Here is a 15,535-nt window from a genome sequence, read left to right on the forward strand (position 1 = left end):
AATAAAACCCCACTCACATACCAGAGTCTGAATGATAGTGTAAAATCACACTCGCATAGCAGAGAAAGACAGCTATAGAATAAAACCCACACTCACATACCAAAGACTGACTGATACAGAGTAAAACGCACACTCACATCCCAGAGACTGAGAACTGCAGAGTTTTATCTACATTCCTATACCGGAAACAGACAGGTACAGACAAAAAATTAACACTCACATCCCAGAAACTGGCAGGTACAGAGGAAAACCCATGTTACAAATTCAGAAAATGACAGGTACAGAATAAAGCTCACATAACAGAAACTGACAAGTACAGAATAAATCCCCAATCACATACGAGAAACTGACAGGTACAGGGTAATACCCACATTGACATACCAGAGACCGACAGGTACAGAGTAAAATCCACACTCGCATCCCGGAGACAGGCAAAAACAGAGTGGAACTCGCAGTCACATTCCAGAAGCTGACATGGTGTATAATAAAACCCACTTTTGCCCACCAAAAACTGAAGAAAGAACAACAGAACAACACTCGCGTACCAGATACTGACGGCTATAAGAAAATAAGAAATAGCAGGCAGTAAGGCTGCTCGAGCCTGCTCCACAATTCATTACATTCATGGCTGAACTTCACCCTGAACCCCTGCCTGATACCCATTTCCCTTGATTCCCTTTGTTCTCTGTCTTGAATATACTCAATGACTGAGCGTCTCAGACCTATGTATATAGAATTCCAAGGATTCACATCCCTCTGAGTGAATACATTTCTCCTCATCTCAGTCCTAAGTGTCCGATCCCTTATCCTGAGACTATGACCCCTAGATCTAGACTATCCAGCAAAGGGAAACATCCTCACAGCATCTACCCTGTCAAGCCTTCTAAGATTTTTTTTTTTAGGTTTCAATGAGCTCAGCTCTCATTCTTCTAAACTCCAGAGTGTATAGGTGCATTTCACTCAATCTCTCTAACCCAGGATTCAATGTTGCACCCCCTCTAATATCCTTCCTTAGGCACTGAGACCAAAACTGTGCCCAGTAATCCAGGTGTGGTCCCACCAAAGCCCTACGTAATTGCAGCCACATTTCTTTACTCTTATACTCCAAACCCCTTGTAATAAAGGCCAACATATCCTTTACCTTCCTAATTGCTTGCAGTAGCTGCAAGTTAACTATATGTGATTTGTTTACAATGACATTCAAATCCCCCTGAATAACTACATTTACTAGTCTCTCCTCTTTTAAACATTCGGCTTTTCCATTCATATAAAATTTAACACACACTCACATCCCATAGTCTGAACTATACAGTGTAAAACCCACACTCGCATCCCATAGTCTGAACTATACAGTGTAAAACACACACTCACATCCCATAGTCTGAACTATACAGTTAAAACACACACTCACATCCCATAGTCTGAACTATACAGGATAAAACCCACACTCACATCCCATAGTCTGAACAATACAGGGTGACAGATTGAGCAGAGACAGCGGCCTCTGAGCTTCCAGATCCACCTCCAAGCTTCACGCTCCAGCACTGAAATACTTGCCTGCTCCGCCCCCCCCCCCCACTTGTCTCCCGCCCAGTGTTTAAACTGACGGGAAGGGCCCATGTGACCTCCCTATCCCCAGCTCTGCCAGTGGCTGCCATTTCATCTGTGCTGGGCTGATGATCGTTGAACACATCAGGGAGCGGAGATATCCCGGGCCAGAGTAAGGGAGCAAACAGCAGCCTCCTTACAGCAGCACGTCGCATTGAGACTGTGTCCGCAAATGGGCTTTGTGTCAGGGTACCGGGGGCTGTTTGTAAGAGGCAGAATGGAGCAGGAAGTAGTTCGGGAACATGGAGTGAGTGGGGGAAGGGAGCGGAGATATCCCGGGCTGTGTGTTTACAGTGTAAGGTAACAGAGAAAGTTAATCACCGCACTCTTCCAAATCATTGCTGCTTTCTTTCACCAAATCAGTAGTGAATGTTCCTGATTCAGTCCCAATCTCAGTGTCTGCTCTTCTTGGACATTGAACAGTGGAAACACAGCCTGACAGTGAGGATGTGAGGAGTGTCACAAAGTGCATCTATTGCAGGCACCAGGACAGAAAGTAGATATTTAAATTTGGTAATTTTGTTTCGGTGCGTTGAGTTCTCCAGAAACTGTTGAATGTGATTGAGAGATACATTGTCGCTCCCTCAGATATATCAGGATCCGGGCTCTGTGACATTCTATTGACTGCACAGGCACTTAACTCGGTTCCAATAGACTGAGAGCAATTGTTGTATAGCCCAGGTATCTGTGGTTATAATCCAGGAAGCGATTCAGAATTTTACAGGTAGTTCTATGGGAGTGGAAGATATAAATCTCAACTGTATCAATCGGGTGATCCCATTCATGGACCAGTGCTGGGTTTGGGTTGTGTCTGGATGCTGATAACTTTCTATAGAACCGTCCTACACACCTGGTGTGGAAAATCTGAGTGCCGCTGTACTGCAGTGAGGTCAGACAAGGACACTGTTTGTATCACGGTTTCCTCTCTCCAGATACTTTACTTTATTATAAACATAAACATTCATTACAACTTTATTGTATATTTTCCCCATCAGTTGTCCATATCATAACTAATATTTTTCTGGTATTATTATTCTCAAAGCAAAATACTTCATTGAGCCAGTATAAATGTGATATTTCTTCCACCCAGAACACAAGGAAAAGTGCAGGCAGCTCCTTCTCGCATACAGTAAGTACATTATCACTCACAGAGCGCAGAGACACAGAACTGGCCTCAATCCTATTATCACAGGCAGCAGAAACTGTCAGTCCAACAGTGATCTGAAGTGGCTGAGTTTCATTGTGAATCTTACAGCCACATGGAGCAATAGGATCAAATGCTGTTTCACCATTGAAACAACTCATTGGATATATTCAAGAGGGAGTTAGATATGGCCCTTACGGCTAAGGGGATCAAGGGGTATGGAGAGAAAGCAGGAAAGGGGTACTGAGGGAATGATCAGCCATGATCTTATTGAATGGTGGTGCAGGCTCGAAGGGCCGAATGGCCTACTCCTGCACCTATTTTCTATGTTTCTATGTATCACATTCATATACCAGATACTGAAATATACAGAATAAAACCCACACTTGCACACCAGCAACTAATGGGTATAGATTAAAACCCACACTCATAGACCAGAAACTGACAGGTACAGAATATCACCCACACTCACATACCAGAAACTAATAGGTACAGATTAAAGCCCACAATAATAGACCAGAAATTGATAGGTACAGATTAAACCCCACACTCACATACCAGAAACTGACAGGTACAGTTTAAACCCACACTATTTTTTACCAGAAACTGACAGATGCAGATTAAAACCCACACTCATAAAACAGAAACTGACAGGTACAGAATAAAACCCACACTTGCATACCAGAAACTGACGGGTACAGGATAAATCCCACACTCACATACCACAAACTGATACGTACACATTAACCCCACACTCGTATACCAGAAACTGACAGGAACCGAATAAACCCCACACTCATATACCAGAAACTGACAGGTACCGAATAAATCCCACACTCATATACCAGAAACTGACAGGTACAGGTTAAACCCCACATTCGCATACCAGAGATTGAAATATATAGAATAAAATACACACTCACATATAAACTGACAGTTACAGAAAAAATACACAGTCACGTATCAGAGACTGACAGGTACAGATTAACCCCACAGTCATATACCAGAAACTGACACATAGATTAAACCTCACATTCACATACCAAAAACTGACAGGTAGATATTAAACCCACACTCATATACCAGAACCGAGAGGTACAGAATAAACACCACACTCAAATACCAGGGAGTGACAGGTACAGATTAAAACCCACAATCACATAACCGAAACTGAGAGGTAGAGAGTAACCCCAACAATCATATACCAGTAACTGACAGGTACAGGTTAAACCCCACATTCATATACCAGAGATAGACAGGTACAGAATAAAATACACACTCTCATACTATAATCTGACACCATCAGTTCCGGTGAGATCCAGACCGTCGTGCGCCTGCTGCTGCCTGTGGAGCTGGCCAAACACGCCATGTCGGAAGGGACAAAGGTGGTGACCAAGTACACCAGCTCCAAGTAAAGCTCCACGCTGTCCTGACAGAACAAACCAGAAACACAACGGCTCTTAAGAGCCGCCCACAACCTCTCTGAAAGGCTTGCCAAGCGCATCACCCTTTAGACTCAATTTACTGTAATTATTTCCTGAACAAGTGTGTTTGGGAACCTTTGCAGTTCCAGCTGTGGAATTAGTTTTGAATTCTCATAAGCAGCTTCACTGTCTGGTTCGACGTTAGGCCGCTGTTGAATTTCCCGCCATTCATGCTACAAACACGGTTCCTGGTCGCTTATTCCCATTTACAGCTCCTGCCGAGGAATTAAGAGCTTGTTTAGGGAATGAGACTCAGATTTCAGTCACCTCATTCTCTCGCAAGCCCTTTACAAGTTTATTTTTCAATTCCTGTTACGGTCAATCCGTTTATTAACCTGGGACTCCCTGCAATGTAAAAACCCAGAATGGGAGTTCTTACAGAGACCAGAATGGGAGCAGTGTGAACACTCTGTCCCTCTTCTCTTTTTTCACAGAAGGACTTCCAGTTCTGGTCTCATTCCCGCCTGTGCAGAGGATCAATCCATGATCTGTGATTCCCAACTTTTACACAGTTTGAGCTGGAATGTGTCCTGTTACAGAGTCAGTGGGGATTGATTGCCGTCCGTTACAGGCTGATTGACAGTGAACGCGAATTTAATCCTGATTGGAACAGCCTGGAATTAGTAAGGGAAATATGGAATAAAATAAAAGGAAGTAAAACCTGTTTGTAAATCTTTGGCTAATGGTGAATTTATTAACATAATCCGCACTTTAAAAAAATTATTGGCGGGGTTTTTGAAATTAAAAATCGTTCGAGGTGTGACCGTTGACAGGAATTTCTGTCCTCGTTTCATTGGTGGGCTCAACAGACAATGGCTAAGGCGTGAGATTAACATTCAGCGGTGATTTCAGTAAAGAATGATCATGACTGGAAGAGGTAAAAGAAGCAAAGGACTGGGTAAAGCTGGAGCCAAACAGCACCGTAAAGTGCTCCGTGATAACATCCAGTGCATCACCAAACCAGCCATCCGCCGCCTGGCTCGCTGTGGCGGAGTCAAGTGGATCTTGGGCCTGATCTCCGTTGAGACCCGCGGGGTGCTGAAGGTTTTCCTGGAGAATGTGATCACCTACACTGAGCACACCAAGCACAAGACGGTCACTGCCATGGATGTGGTGTACGCTCTGAAACGGCAGGACCGCACTCTCTATGGATTCGGCGGCTGAATAACGCGACCCTTTCCCCCAAACACAACACAAAGGCTCTTCTCAGAGCCACCCACCGCCTCAGAGAGCAGCAACCTGGGGAACGGGGGCGAGATAGTTGATTTATATTGTTCTGTATAGATATGTTTTTTGCCGAGATCTATATTGTGGTGTTGGGTGTTTTCAATCAGCATATACACGATGGACGGAATGTCCTTTTAGTCTTCGAATCATTGACATTTACGGGGCATTCCAGATGAAGGTAATATTGGAACAACTAATGTAGTTAGAACAAAAGAACATAAAAACATAAGAAATAGGAGCAGGTGTAGGCCATACGGCCCCTCGAGCCTGCTCTGCCATTTATTACGATCATGGACTCGGGTCTACTTCCCTGCCCCAGTATCCCTTATTCCCTTATCGTTTAAGAAACTGTCTGTTTCTGTCTTAAATTTATTCAATATCCCAGCTTCCACAGCTCTCTGAGGCAGCGAATTCCACAGATCCACAACCCTCAGAAGAAATTTCTCCTCATCTCAGTTTTAAATGGGTGGCCTCTTATTCTAAGATTAAGCCCTCTAGTTCTAGTCTCCCCTAACAGTGGAAACATCCTCTCTGCATTCACCTTGTCAAGCCCCCTCATAATCTTATGTTTCGATAAGATCATCTCTCATTCTTCTGAATTCCAATGAGTAGAGGCCCAACCTACTCAACCTTTCCTCATAAGTCAACCCCCTCATTCCGTAATCAACCTTGTGAACCTTCTCTGAACTGCCTCCAAAGCAAGTATATCCTTTTGTAAATATGGAAACCAAAACTGCATGCAGTATTCCAGGTGTGGCCTCACCAATATTCTGTACAACTGCAGCAAGACTTCCCTGCTTTTATACTCCATCCCCTTTGCAATAAAGGCCAAGATTCCATTGGCCTTCCTGATCACTTGTTGTACCTGCATACTAATCTTTTGTGTTTCATGCACAAGTACCCCCAGGTCCCGCTGTACTGCAGCACTTTGCAATCTTTCTCCATTTGAAATAATAACTTGCTCTTTGATTTTTTTTCTGCCAAATTGCATGACCTCATACTTTCCAATATTATATTCCATCTGCCAAATTCTTGCTCACTCACATAGCTTTTCTATGTCCTTTTGCAGAATTTGCGTGTCCTCCTCACATATTGCTTTTCCTCCCATCTTTGTATCGTCAGCAAACTTGGCTGCATTACACTCGGTCCCTTCTTCCAAGTCATTAATATAGATCATAAATAGATGGGGTCCCAGCACTGATCCCTGTGGCATCCTATTGGTTACTGATTGCCAACCCGAGAATGAACCATTTATCCCGACTCTCTGGTTTCTGTTCGTTATCCAATCCTCTATCCATGCTAATATATTACCCCCAACCCTGTGAACTTTTATCTTGTGCAGTAAGTAACCTTTTATGTGGTACCTTGTCAAATGCCTTCTGGAAGTCCAAATACACCACATCCACTGCTTTCCCTTTATCTACCCTGCCCGTTACATCCTCAAAGAATTCCAGTAAATTTGTCAAACATGACTTCCCCTTCATAAATCCATGCTGTTACATCCATGTTACAGCAGCGACATAAGAAAGGTGTTGAATTAAACGATAGGAGGAAGGCAGCATCAGGAAGGATGGGCAGGGAGGGTCCCTTGCCCTCATAGAAGGACTCACAAGTCCTGATCAGAAGTGACCCCCAGGCAATCTCGGTTACAAATCGGTCAATGTCTCGAACATGTCGAAATCTAGATCGACAAACACAGCAGCGAGTTTGCTGTTCAGATATATATATATAGGAAAAAACGTGAATGACCTTCCTCATAAGTTCGGCCGTCATTGAACATTTTTGCATGAGAGCGGAATAGAAACATAAAGAATAGAGGATAAAGCGGGAGGGGATGTAATTGATGACCTCATTCAAGAATTTGTAATTGTGGCGAGCAATAAATCTGATTGGATGTTTAAAGAGACCAATCAGAGAGATACAGAACAATGGAAATTGACAATGCAACCAATGAACCAATCACAGTCATTGCCTTCACCATCCCTCATTAGCATAGGGCTGTGGGCGGAGTGTGGGGCTGCCTATATAATGCGAGCCTGGAGCAGAATTTCCTTCATATCTGTACCTGACTGAACAAGACGATGCCTGAGGAAAAGAAACCAGCTTCGAAAAAGGGTGCCAAGAAAGTCATCAAGAAAACACCACCGAAGGGCGGTAAGAAGCGCCGAAAGTCGAGGAAGGAGAGTTATGCTATCTACATCTACAAAGTGATGAAGCAGGTTCACCCCGACACCGGCATCTCCTCCAAGGCCATGGGCATCATGAACTCGTTTGTGAACGATATTTTCGAGCGCATCGCGGGTGAGGCTTCCCGCCTGGCCCATTACAACAAGCGCCGCACCATCAGCTCCCGGGAGATCCAGACCGCCGTGCGCCTGCTGCTGCCCGGGGAGCTGGCCAAGCACGCCGTGTCGGAAGGAACAAAGGCGGTGACCAAGTACACCAGCTCCAAGTAAAACTCCACGTTGTCCTGACAGAACAAACCCCAAACACAACGGCTCTTTTAAGAGCCACCCACAACATCATTGAAAGAGCTGCACAAACACATCACCCTTTAGACTGAATTTACTGTAATTATTTCCCGAACAACTGCGTGTGAGAACCTTTACAATTCCAGCTGTAGATTCAGTTTTGAATTCTCATAAGTAGCTTCACTGACCGTTTCGACCTGAGCGTCGCTGGAATTTCCTGCAGTGAGTAAACTACAAACACGGTCCCTGGTCGCTTTCCCTTTGCTCTCAGACCCGTTCATTCACAGCGCCTGCCGACGAATTTATTTGGGGGGCGGGGAAACTCCGATTTCAGTCACATTCTCACTCAAGTCCTTTTCACTTTTAAAAATTCTGTTCCCGCTCTGTCTGTTTATTAACCCGAGAGTCCCCGCAGCGTAACAACCCAGAATGGGAGTTCTTAGAGACTAGAACAGGGGCAGTTTGAACACTGTTCCTCTTTTTACAGAAGTAATCTCAGTTCTGGTCTCACTCCCACAGCAGCTCCTGTGAAAAGAAGTTCACGTTTACAAAGATGGAGCTGGAATGTGTCCCGTTACAGAATCAGTGGGAACTGAGTCCCGCCCGTTACAGACAGTTTGAAACTGAAGCCAAATTCAATCCTGATTGTTACAGGCTGGAATTTGCAATTAATGAGACAAAAGGAAACAATTATTACATGTAATAAGACAAAAGGAAACAAAAAGTGTTTTGGAGTATTGTCTAATGGTGAAGTTACTAACATAATCCGCAATTTTAACAATTATTGGCGGAATTTTTGAATTTAAAAAATCGTTAATTTCTGACTTGAGAACCAGTAATTTCCACTCTCCTTTCATTCGTGGACGAAGCAGACTGTGATTGGTCATCGGAAATGACCAATGAAATTCACCACAGAGTGACCAATCACATGTTCGCTCCCTGCATCCCTCCAGAAGCTATAAGAAGGGCAGATGTGGGAAGAGTTTCTGATTCTTTCTCTAAACCTGTGGATTGTGGAAATGTCTGGAAGAGGAAAAACCAGCGGAAAAGCTGAGGCCAAGGCCAAGTCTCGCTCCTCCCGGGCCGGACTGCAGTTCCCTGTGGGCCGTGTTCACATGCTCCTGCGAAAGGGGAACTACGCTGAGCGTGTGGGTGCCGGAGCCCCGGTCTACATGGCTGCTGTGCTCGAGTATCTGACCGCTGAAATCCTGGAGCTAGCCGGCAACGGCCCGCGACAACAAGAAGACCCGCATCATCCCCAGACACCTGCAGCTGGCCATCCGCAACGACGAGGAGCTCAACAAGCTGCTGGGAAAGGTGACCATCGCTCGGGGCGGGGTGCTGCCTAATATCCAGGCTGTGCTGCTGCCCAAGAAAACCACCACTTCTTCCAAGAACAAATAAAACGGACAAGATTTAATCTAATAACCTAAAGGCTCTTTTCAGAGCCACCCACAGTATCTGTGAAAGGGCTGCATACTATCTTAATGGAGACCTTGAGTTCAGGTACAGATAAATTGGTCTGTTTCAGACCTGTATGCGGGAGTTTTCAGTTCCTGGTATCTGCATTACGGTTCGGTGCTCACACAAACTCTCTTCCAGTTAGCAGTGAATAATTGAACTACAGTTATCAGTGACTCAAAATTTGTATAAAGACCACAACCGGTTCCCTAAATGTTCTTTAGTCTATCAATGAAAACTGTATGAAAAGAGTCATAGAAACATAGAAAATAGGTGCAGGAGAAGGCCATTTGGCCCTTCGAATCAATTATTAAGGATGTCATAGCAGCGCATTTGGAAAATGGTGACATGATAGGTCCAAGTCAGCATGGATTTGTGAAAGGGAAATCATGCTTGACAAATCTTCTGGAATTTTTTGAGGATGTTTCCAGTAAAGTGGACAAAGGAGAACCAGTTGCTGTGGTATATTTGGACTTTCTGAAGGCTTTCGACAAGGTCCCACACATGAGATTAATGTGCAAAGTTAAAGCACATAGGATTGGGGGTAGTGTACTGACGTGGATTGAGAACTGGTTGTCAGACAGGAAGCAAAGAGTAGGAGTAAATGGGTACTTTTCAGAATGGCAGGCAGTAACTAGTGGGGTACCGCAAGGTTCTGTGCTGGGGCCCCAGCTGTTTACATTGTACATTAATGATTTAGACGAGGGGATTAAATGTAGTATCTCCAAATTTGCGGATGACACTAAGTTGGGTGGCAGTGTGAGCTGCGAGGAGGATGCTATGAGGCTGCAGAGTGACTTGGATAGGTTAGGTGAGTGGGCAAATGAATGGCAGATGAAGTAAAATGTGGATAAATGTGAGGTTATCCACTTTGGTGGTAAAAACAGAGAGACAGACTATTATCTGAATGGTGACAGATTAGGAAAAGGGAAGGTGCAACGAGACCTGGGTGTCATGGTACATCAGTCATTGAAGGTTGGCATGCAGGTACAGCAGGCGGTTAAGAAAGCAAATGGCATGTTGGCCTTCATAGCAAGGGGATTTGAGTACAGGGGCAGGGAGGTGTTGCTACAGTTGTACAGGGCCTTGGTGAGGCCACACCTGGAGTATTGTGTACAGTTTTGGTCTCCTAACTTGAGGAAGGACATTCTTGCTATTGAGGGAGTGCAGCGAAGATTCACCAGACTGATTCCCGGGATGGTGGGACTGACTTATCAAGAAAGACTGGATCAACTGGGCTTGTATTCACTGGAGTTCAGAAGAATGAGAGGGGACCTCATAGAAACGTTTAAAATTCTGATGGGTTTAGACAGGTTAGATGCAGGAAGAATGTTCCCAATGTTGGGGAAGTCCAGAACCAGGGGTCACAGTCTAAGGATAAGGGTTAAGCCATTTAGGACCGAGATGAGGAGAAACTTCTTCACCCAGAGAGTGGTGAACCTGTGGAATTCTCTACCACAGAAAGTAGTTGAGGCCAATTCACTAAATATATTCAAAAGGGAGTTAGATGAAGTCCTTACTACTCGGGGGATCAAGGGGTATGGCGAGAAAGCAGGAAGGGCGTACTGAAGTTTCATGTTCAGCCATGAACTCATTGAATGGCAGTGCAGGCTAGAAGGGCTGAATGGCCTACTCCTGCACCTATTTTCTATGTTTCTATGTTTCGAGCCTGCACCACCATTCAATATGATCATGGCTGATCATTCCCTCAGTACCCCTTTCCTGCTTTCTCTCCATACCCCTTGATCCCCTTAACTGTAAGGGTCATATCTCACTACCGCTTGAATATATCCAATGAACTGGCATCAACAACTCTGCGGTAGGGAATTCCACAGGTTAACAACTCTTGAGTGAAGAAGTTTCTCCTCATCTCAGTCCTAAATGGCCTACTCCTTATCCTAAGATTGTGTCCCCTGATTCTGGATTTCCCCAATATCGGGAACACTCTACCCGCATCTAACCTGCCCCATCCCATCAGAATCTTATATGTTTCTATGAGATCCCCCTCTTATCCTTCTAAACTCCAATGTATAAAGGCCCAGTTGATCCAGTCTCTCCTCATATGTCAGTCCTACCATCCCAGGAATCAGTCTGATGAACCTTCGCTGTACTCCTCAATAGCAAGAACGTCCTTCCTCAGATTAGGAGACCAAAACTGAACACAATATTCCAGGTGAGGCCTCACCAAGGCCCTGTACAACTGCAGTAAGACTTCCCTGCTCCTATACTCAAATCTCCTTGCTATGAAAGCCAACATACCATTTGCCTTCTTCATCGCCTGCTGTAACTGTATGCTAACGTTCAATGACTGATGAACCATGAACCCAGGTCTGGTTGCACCTCCCTTTTTACTATAAGACGCTCCTTAAAATCTACAGCGTCGGCGGCAGTCGGGAGCAGTGTCGAGGAGGTGCGTGAAGAGGCCTATAAAAGGCACAGCAGGGAGTCCGGGGCCCAGCGTCGGTGGCAGTCGGGAGCAGCGTCGAGGAGGTGCATGGAGAGGCCTATAAAAGGCACAGCAGGGAGTCGGGAGCAGCGTCGAGGAGGTGCGTGGAGAGGCCTATAAAAGGCACAGCAGGGAGTCCGGGGCCCAGCGTCGGGAGCAGCGTCGAGGAGGTGCATGGAGAGGCCTATAAAAGGCGTGACTTGTGCAGCTACAGGGAGAAGGCAAAAAAGAAGTAGAAAGAAATCAAAAGGTGACATCACAGCCAAGAGGGTTAGTGATTGGCTGGATTGGTGAGTACTTTTTCTTTTTTATCTTCTATATCAGTGAGTAACTTTTAACATTGTTGTTGCCAATTTAAGTGTATCTAAGGGTTAAGTCATGGCAGGACGGCTCGGTCGGGTGTTATGCTCCTCCTGTGCCATGTGGGAACTCAGCGATGACTCCAGTGTCTCTGTCGACTATGTGTGCAGGAAGTGTATCCACCTCCGGCTCCTGACGGTCCGCGTTGCGGAGTTGGAGCTGAGGGTGGATTCACTCTGGAGCATCCACGATGCTGAGAATGACGTGAGTATCACGTGTAGTGAGTTGGTCTTACCGCAGGGAAAGGGTCCACAGCCAGATAGGGAATGGAAGACCAACAGGAAGAGCAGTGCAAGGAAGGTAGTGCAGGAGTCCCCTGTGGTCATCCCCCTGCAAAACAGATACACTGCTTTGGGTACTGTTGAGGGGGATGAATCATCAGGGGAGGGCAGCAGCAGCCAAGTTCATGGCACCGTGGCTGGCTCTGCTGCACAGGAGGGCAGGAAAAAGAGTGGGAGAGCAATAGTGATTGGGGATTCAATGGTGAGGGGAATAGATAGGCGTTTCTGCGGCCGCAACCGAGACTCCAGGATGGTATGTTGCCTCCCTGGTGCAAGGGTCAAGGATGTCTCGGAGCGGGTGCAGGACATTCTAAAAAGGGAGGGAGATCAGCCAGTTGTCGTGGTGCACATTGGTACCAACGACATAGGTAAAAAAAGGGATGAGGTCCTACGAAACGAATTTAAGGAGCTAGGAGCTAAATTAAAAAGTAGGACCTCAAAAGTAGTAATCTCGGGATTGCTACCAGTGCCACGTGATAGTCAGAGTAGGAATCGCAGGATAGCGCAGATGAATACGTGCCTTGAGCAGTGGTGCAGCAGGGAGGGATTCAAATTCCTGGGGCATTGGAACCGGTTCTGGGGGAGGTGGGACCAGTACAAACCGGGCGGTCTGCACCTTGGCAGGACCGGAACCAATGTCCGAGTGGGAGTGTTTGCTAGTGCTGTTGGGGAGGATTTAAACTAATATGGCAGGGGGATGGGAACCAATGCAGGGAGACAGAGGGAAACAAAAAGGAGGCAAAAGCAAAAGACAGAAAGGAGATGAGGAAAAGTGGAGGGCAGAGAAACCCAGGGCAAAGAACAAAAAGGGCCACTGTACAGCAAAATTCTAAAAGGACAAAGGGTGTTAAAAAAACAAGCCTGAAGGCTTTGTGTCTTAATGCAAGGAGTATCCGCAATAAGGTGGATGAATTAACTGTGCAAATGGATGTTAACAAATATGATGTGATTGGGATTACGGAGACATGGCTCCAGGATGATCAGGGCTGGGAACTCAACATCCAGGGGTATTCAACATTCAGGAAAGATAGAATAAAAGGAAAAGGAGGTGGGGTAGCATTGCTGGTTAAGGAGCAAATTAAGGCAATAGTTTGGAAGGACATTAGCTTGGATGATGTGGAATCTATATGGGTAGAGCTGCAGAATACCAAAGGGCAAAAAACGTTAGTGGGAGTTGTGTACAAACCTCCAAACAGTAGAAGTGATGTTGGGGAGGGCATCAAACATGAAATTAGGGGTGCGTGCAATAAAGGTGCAGCAGTTATAATGGGTGACTTTAATATGCACATAGATTGGGTTAACCAAACTGGAAGCAATACGGTGGAGGAGGATTTCCTGGAGTGCATAAGGGATGGTTTTTTAGACCAATATGTCGAGAAACCAACTAGGGGGGAGGTCATCTTATACTGGGTGTTGTGTAATGAAAGAGGATTAATTAGCAATCTCGTTGTGCGAGGCCCCTTGGGGAAGAGTGACCATAATATGGTGGAATTCTGCATTAGGATGGAGAATGAAACAGTTAATTCAGAGACCATGGTCCAAAACTTAAAGAAGGGTAACTTTGAAGGTATGAGGCATGAATTGGCTAGGATAGATTGGCGAATGATACTTAAGAGGTTGACTGTGGATGGGCAATGGCAGACATTTAGAGACCGCATGGATGAACTACAACAATTGTACATTCCTGTCTGGGTAAAAATAAAAAAGGGAAGGTGGCTCAACCGTGGCTATCAAGGGAAATCAGGGATAGTATTAAAGCCAAGGAAGTGGCAAACAAATTGGCCAGAAATAGCAGCGAACCCGGGGACTGGGAGAAATTTAGAACTCAGCAGAGGAGGACAAAGGGTTTGATTAGGGCAGGGAAAATGGAGTACGAGAAGAAGCTTGCAGGGAACATTAAGATGGATTGCAAAAGTTTCTATAGATATGTAAAGAGAAAAAGGTTAGTAAAGACAAACGTAGGTCCCCTGCAGTCAGAATCAGGGGAAGTCATAACGGGGAACAAAGAAATGGCGGACAAATTGAACAAGTACTTTGGTTCGGTATTCACTGAGGAGGACACAAACAACCTTCCGGATATAAAAGGGGTCGAGGGTCTAGTAAGGAGGAGGAAAATCCTTATTAGTCATGAAATTGTGTTGGGGAAATTGATGGGATTGAAGGCCGATAAATCCCCAGGGCCTGATGGACTGCATCCCAGAGTACTTAAGGAGGTGGCCTTGGAAATAATGGATGCATTGACAGTCATTTTACAACATTCCATTGACTCTGGATCAGTTCCTATGGAGTGGAGGGTAGCCAATGTAACCCCACTTTTAAAAAAAGGAGGGAGAGAGAAAACAGGGAATTATAGACCGGTCAGCCTGACATCGGTAGTGGGTAAAATGATGAAATCAATTATTAAGGATTTCATAGCAGTGCATTTGGAAATAGGTGATATGATAGGTCCAAGTCAGCATGGATTTGTGAAAGGGAAATCATGCTTGACAAATCTTCTGGAATTTTTTGAGGATGTTTCAGTAGAGTGGACAAGGGAGAACCAGTTGATGTGGTATATTTGGACTTTCAGAAGGCTTTCGACAAGGTCCCACACAAGGGATTAATGTGCATAGTTAAAGCACATGGGATTGGGGGTAGTGTGCTGACATGGATTGAGAACTGGTTGTCAGACAGGAAGCAAAGAGTAGGAGTAAATGGGGACTTTTCAGAATGGCAGGCAGTGACTAGTGGGGTACCGCAAGGTTCTGTGCTGGGGCCCCAGCTGTTTACATTGTACATTAATGATTTAGACGAGGGGATTAAATGTAGTATCTCCAAATTTGCGGATGACACTAAGTTGGGTGGCAGTGTGAGCTGCGAGGAGGATGCTATGAGGCTGCAGAGCGACTTGGATAGGTTAGGTGAGTGGGCAAATGCATGGCAGATGAAGTATAATGTGGATAAATGTGAGGTTATCCACTTTGGTGGTAAAAACAGAGAGACAGACTATTATCTGAATGGTGACAGATTAGGAAAAGGGGAGGTGCAAAGAGACCTGGGTTTCATGGTACATC

General features: G+C 45.3%; 1 protein-coding gene and 1 long non-coding RNA gene across 2 annotated transcripts in view; both read left to right on the forward strand.

Annotated features, from left to right (window-relative positions):
• The window catches only part of LOC139273809 (uncharacterized), a 39,623-nt gene extending 34,739 nt beyond the window's left edge, over positions 1 to 4,884 (forward strand). Inside the window, exon 3 of the long non-coding RNA XR_011595379.1 lies at positions 4,671 to 4,884. This is a non-coding gene — a long non-coding RNA (uncharacterized lncRNA). The remainder of the gene's footprint in view (positions 1 to 4,670) is intronic.
• A 216-nt stretch (positions 4,885 to 5,100) lies between these two features.
• Positions 5,101 to 5,400, forward strand: LOC139273790 (histone H4-like). The gene has a single exon (XM_070890886.1). It carries the CDS (start codon positions 5,101 to 5,103, stop codon positions 5,398 to 5,400), a length of 300 nt encoding a protein of 99 aa, XP_070746987.1.
• Positions 5,401 to 15,535: the final 10,135 nt, after the last annotated feature.

The sequence above is a fragment of the Pristiophorus japonicus genome, chromosome 9, assembly GCF_044704955.1.
Source record: "Pristiophorus japonicus isolate sPriJap1 chromosome 9, sPriJap1.hap1, whole genome shotgun sequence".
NCBI lineage: Eukaryota > Metazoa > Chordata > Chondrichthyes > Pristiophoridae > Pristiophorus > Pristiophorus japonicus.